We start from the raw sequence: 5,958 nt of genomic DNA, 5'->3' as shown, positions 1-5,958 counted from the left end.
AGGGCCGGCGCTACCCACTAAGCAGCTCCTGCAAAGCAGGGAGGCGCCATGCTGAAAAGGCGCTGTCTCCCTCCCTGCTCTGCTAAAGCTGCCTCAGCCCTCACTGTCACTGCCTGCACACTGCCCGCATCGCCTGTTTAATAGTGGGTGGCAGTATGAAAAGCTGCTCCCTCACCCTGAGTGCACACACACACACTGTCTGTCCTCCAAAGTTCTCCTCTTGCCCCCTCTTCCTCAACCGAAGGTCGTCGGACTCTTGTGCTGTAATAACAAAGAGTGGCGGTGACCGTGCAGTGTGGCAATGCTTGATCCCCCCCCCGCCCAGTCTCTGTACAGCCTGTGCAGCCAGTGCCGTGCCTTGCTCTTGTCTAACCTTTATATTTTTTAGATATATTTTGATCATGGCTACTGGCTGCCGCAGCCTGTCACATATTGTGAGAGGCAGCCAGCAGCCTGAAGAGCAACTCCCCTCACTCACTGACACTGTGAATGCCTGGATGTCATGTCTGGGTCCGCCCCCTACCCATTGCTCCCTGCGCTTGTCAATCAAATGATGAACAGGCTGCCTCCCCTTCCTTCCCTCTTCTCAGTGTGCCTCCCCTGCCTTCTTCCATCTCCTCCTTCTCTCCCCTCCTTTCCCTCTCAGTCACAAGAGGGGAAATGGCATCATCAGTGTCCTGCCTATGCAGATAGAAGAGGAGGGACTGTACAAGATTTAAACAGCAAAGAACAGTACGTCTTTTAGTATAAATGTTTATAACATATTTTTGTAATAATTGTATATATTTTTTTATATTAATTTAGACACTTTTTAAATAATGCCTACAACATTTTGCAGACACAGCACTGAGATGTGAGCGGTTTGCTAAACAGTGAAACATTTGCACAGTATCGGCTGCATCCTGGCTGCGCAGCCTATGGTAGCTGTGAAGCCAGATGCAGGCCGGCCATGTGTTGGGTCGTGTGTGATGTCACCTAGCTGTTGAAGCCCTCCACCTGACATGCCTGCATTGTCTCGACCACTCGCATGAAATGCTGAAGCAATGCCTCCACAACAGGCCATCAGAGGCGGGAGGGTGGGTGGTGACGGAGCCTCTCATGAAATGCTGAAGTGATGCCCCCGCAACAGGCCATAGGCAGCGGGGACGGTGGACAGTGCATACGCTCCCACAAACGAGCTGCAGCTTGCTGTAATGGCTATGTAAAAGGGCGCAAAATTTAGGGTTTGCAGGAGGGCGCCGGACACCCTAGCACCGGCCCTGTCCGAGTTACTCCATTTCCAAAGCGGATGCTGGTAGAAGACAAGCAATCCAGTCTGAAGATGGACATGATCCTGTTTCCAATCTGTTGAGTCTTTGCGCCATACACAATAGGGTTAATGAGCGGTGGCAGCATCAGGTATACGTTGGCCAACAAGATGTGAATATGAATTGGGACACTTTTTCCAGTGGACCATGGATGAATGAACAACTGGAACGTAGAATGCGAGTATGGCACAAATATGGGAAACACATGTCCCAAGGGCTTTGGCCTTGGCTTCCGTGGAGGCCAGGCAGAACACAGCATGGATAATAAGAATGTAGGACCACATGATGAAGATCAAATCTAACTCCACGATGAATAGAGCCACCACAATGCCGTAAATGTTGTTGAAAGTGGTATCGGCACAGGACAGCTTCACCACGGCCATGTGCTCACAGCAGAAGTGGCGGATGATGTTGGCAGAGCAGAATGGGAGACGTTTTAACAGGAATGGTAATGGGGCCATTAGTAGCACCGCTCTACTGACAGCCAGCAGACCTATTTCTGTAATTAGCCATTTTGTTACTATTGAAGAGTATCTTAAAGGGTTACAAATGGCTACATATCGATCAAATGCCATGGAGAGAAGTATCGCAGGCTCCATTATACAGAAGGAATGGCGAAAGAACATCTGTGTGAGACAGAGATCGGAGTAAATCTCTTTGGAGTTAAACCAAAGGATTCCAAACATCCTGGGTGTTGTAGAACTGGATAAAACCAGGTCGATGGATGACAGGAAGCAGAAAGACACATCGGCTCATGGAGGCTCCGGCCTACCTCGATGATAAATAGCAGCGTTACATTTCCTATGACCGATGTTATGTAGACCAAAGTAAAGGCAAATGCAATATAGAGGTACGTGTGTTCCAGACCAGGAATCCCCAGGAGGATGAACTTGACGGGAAAGTCATTGGTAGGATTTGGCAGCGACATTATCTTCTGCTTATATTAAGGTAATGGTTGGGTTCTGGCCCTGTAGTGAGACATCAAATAACAATACAGGAATTATGAGTTATATCCATTTTTCTATGGTCATTCTACAGTTTTAATACATGCTCAACTTTTAAATGTTCCGGTGGTGGACATTGCTGTCTCAATGGGCTTAACTCCAACCAAGACCCTCTGTGTTCTCTGGTTCCTCCACTCACACTCCAAGACATGCGGCAGATGTCCTAAGCCTTGGAGAGTTATATAGGGGAGATAGATAATGTAGCAGGCATCTGGCTCCTAACTGTCATTTTGAAAACAGCCTGTAACATGGCAGCTAGGAACTGATTGGCTGGAACTTCACCTCTCTCCACTTTATGAGTGTAGAAGGCTTAGAACATCTGCCTCATAATAAATAATGAGTTGTCTCTTTCACATCTTTTGTCTTCATCAACGTTTATAATGTTAAAGACATAGGTATTTGGGTTTGAAGGTCTGAATTCCTTAAAGGAACATTTGTGGTGTCCCAGCACAATGCATATAATGCTTGGTTTATGTGATTATCCAGCCTTTGTGTATTATGTGTGTATAAAATGTGTGTTAAACATTGTGTGGTTCATAGTGATAGTTCATTCGTGATAAAGTTACCAGTACATGTGAGACTATGGGACTAAATCTAATTCATGGAGAAGGAAGGATACATGGGAAAATCATTGAGTTAATTACACTATTTTGGCTGCCAGTTATCCAATTATCACCTGGGCTCATTTAAACATCCCCATCTTGTACATGCTAGCCTGGTTTTGCAATTTCTGTGAGTAAGGGAGGAACCCTTGCCTCTCTGCTAGGATGTGGTGGGTGTTTGAAGTTGCCACCAACCAAAAAGAAGAGGCTAAAAGTTTGAACTATCAGAGAGATGATGCTAATCTGTACCCACCACACCCTCTGTGTCATTTCCAAATGCCGGGTTTCATATCCACGCAATATGTTAATTATAACTTCAGCTTCCATTGGAGTGTGCAGTCTGTGTGTACACTGCAGCTGCTGCTGCACCGCTCAGTCAGTCCCTACATTGGCTGCCTGTTCCGTACTAAATTCAATATAAAATACTGTACTTCTACAGACATACAAGGCCAATGACAGCAGGAGTGAGGGCACCTATGGAGTACGTATTCCTCTTCTTTTTTGAATATATTGTATTCCACATTCTCAGACACATCTCTTATATATTTAGCCAGATCTGTCACTCATCCCCTGCGTGTATAATATTCCCGCCCAGCGTTCTACACAAACCCGCCCCCCCTAGGGAAAAGACCAGTGCTATACACACCACCACCCCTTTGACATCACCTCGGCCCGCCCAGCCAGGGCTACAGTACACGCCCACCATCCACCATTACTCCACAGCCACACACCCCCTCTGCCTCTCGCGATTCGTGGACCCCCGTGACCCCCACTCCCACGATTCATGCCCCCCCCCCCCCCCGCAATTCACGGCACCATCCCGTGAATCATGCCCCCCCCCCACGCCCCCCTTCTCGTGATTTGCGGCCCCCCCTCCCACAACCCCCCCTCCAGTCATTCGCGGACCCACATGACCCCCCCTCCTGCGATTCATGCCCCCCTCCCTTAATCCACGGCACCCCGTGTGCCCCCCCCTCCCGCGATTCACGGCACCCCTGCGCCCCCTTCCCCGATTCATGGACCCCCGCGACCTCCCCCTCCCACGATTCACGGCCTACTACAGCCCCCCTCACGCGATTTGCGGACCCCCGCGCCCCCCCTCCCACAATTCACCCCAGTGGACCCCGCGACCCCACTCCCGCATTTCATGGTCCCCCGTGAGAATGGGGCATCATGTACCCCCACAAGCAGGTGCCGCCCCTAGGTGGGAAATCCGGCCCTGACTGCCGTGCTGCAGGTTCCCCCACTGCAATAAGTGTCCCCACAGTCCTCTGCACCAACACCACAACTTTTATCAATGTCTTGCCCACATACCACTATTATACAGCCTCCTGCTCTCATGCACCCTCACTCCCTCCCAGTGGGAGGAGACGCTCACCCACTGCCGGGAGCTGCATACTGTCCCCCACCCTCCTCCAGTTCTAGGGATGCCCATCGACCATCAATGATTTTAAATCATCAATGGTTGAATACTTTTGCCATCAATGTGGGAGGACCATATGGTTTCGCTACATCGATGGCAAAGGAGAACCAATCAAGTTTCAAATTTTTTTAAGGAGCCGGGACATGGAGCATAGCTCCGCCCCCATACACCCGGAAGTCCCCCCACCAAGTTCTGATTGACCCATGGCCTATTCAGTCAGATATAATGGATGACCATCGATAGCTACAACAATCGATAGTTATCCAAGTAATATTTTACTACTATCGATGGCAGGGTGCAAAATCGTCGGCACCAATGGCCATCCCTACTCTGCAACAGCCAAAAACCTTTACTACCCCTCATGCCCACACACCCCTATCACTGCCCTGCCTCCTGTTCTCATGCCCCGTAACTTCCGCCAGTGGGGACCCGCTCACCCTGTGTTGCCCACATTCCCCTATCATGCTTTACCGCCCAGCCTCCTGCTCTCATGCACCCTAACTCCCACCCAGTCGGAGGAGACACTGACTCAGGGGCACCGTCCTGTACTCCTGCTAGCCAGCAGCAACGTGTTCCTGTCGGTAGGCTTAGAAAAGACCTTTGTGGAAATGGTGGTCACTTAACATCACCTTCAAATCAAGAAAAACAATTTCAGAGGCACTTCATTTAAAGGTGAATTTGATGGGAATCTCCATAGCATTGATCTCATCCATCATTACCTCATACAGTTCAGATCGCACCGAAGCAGTTCTGCCTTATAGGTTTGACATTGAGCATTTAATTTAGACCAGTACATAGGGGGAGGGGCCCTAAACTGCACACCCTGGACATATGAGGTGCTACCTGCTGAGACTTGTAGTGCAGCAAGCAGGAGGAGGAGTTTGCAGGTGCACACTAAATCTATATGCTAGACCTTTTAATATCTTGCTATATTGCATTTGAGGTTATTAGCATAGTAATGGCCATTAGTATCGGCTTGTCCACCGCGTCCAGGTTACCTCAATAGGACAAGTCCCTAACACTACTCTGGGACAGGTCCAGGGCACAGGGCCCCCCAGGCAAGCCCAGCAGAACCACCCCATGGCATCACATTAGTGTGAAATTATAGTGATAGTAAAAGGGATAGGGGAAATTATATGTGATAGGACTTACCTAGGTAAGAAGTAATAATACATGTGAAGGGTGCTACATATATATTAAACAAACTAAAGGGGTGATTGAAAGTATACGATATGATGCCATGGAGCAGCCCAGCAACAGCAGCCCAAAGAGCCCTGCGCCCCAAACACAGTCCAACAGACTAACACTCAGCATATATATATAGTAGGACTTACCCTCATAGTGCCAAGCTGAGGTGTGCAGTCTTGAATGTTGGGACTCCAACCTAATTCAAATCAATCTGGGACAGGTGGGTGGGGTGCAAGTTAAGGAGGAAGGCGTCTCTAGTTCCTTCCAGTGTGTATGAATACACAATATATAGTACATAGGGGGAGGGGCCCTAAACTGCACACCCTGGACATATGAGGTGCTACCTGCTGAGACTTGTAGTGCAGCAAGCAGGAGGAGGAGTTTGCAGGTGCACACTAAATATATATGCTAGACCTTTTAATATCTTGCTATAT

General features: G+C 49.0%; 1 protein-coding gene across 1 annotated transcript; it reads right to left on the bottom strand.

Annotated features, from left to right (window-relative positions):
* Positions 1-234: 234 nt before the first annotated feature.
* Positions 235-2,235, bottom strand: LOC146058634 (olfactory receptor 52K2-like). The gene is given in 4 exon segments (XM_083170907.1): positions 235-261; positions 1,273-1,447; positions 1,449-2,046; positions 2,049-2,235. Coding segments are annotated over 4 exon segments (987 nt in total).
* Between the last annotated feature and the right edge of the window lie 3,723 nt (positions 2,236-5,958).

The sequence above is a fragment of the Crinia signifera genome, chromosome 2, assembly GCF_055691185.1.
Source record: "Crinia signifera chromosome 2, ASM5569118v1, whole genome shotgun sequence".
Taxonomy (NCBI): Eukaryota; Metazoa; Chordata; class Amphibia; order Anura; family Myobatrachidae; genus Crinia; species Crinia signifera.
Note: the sequence above shows the minus strand (reverse complement) of the source record. Positions and strands in the feature narration are given on the sequence as shown.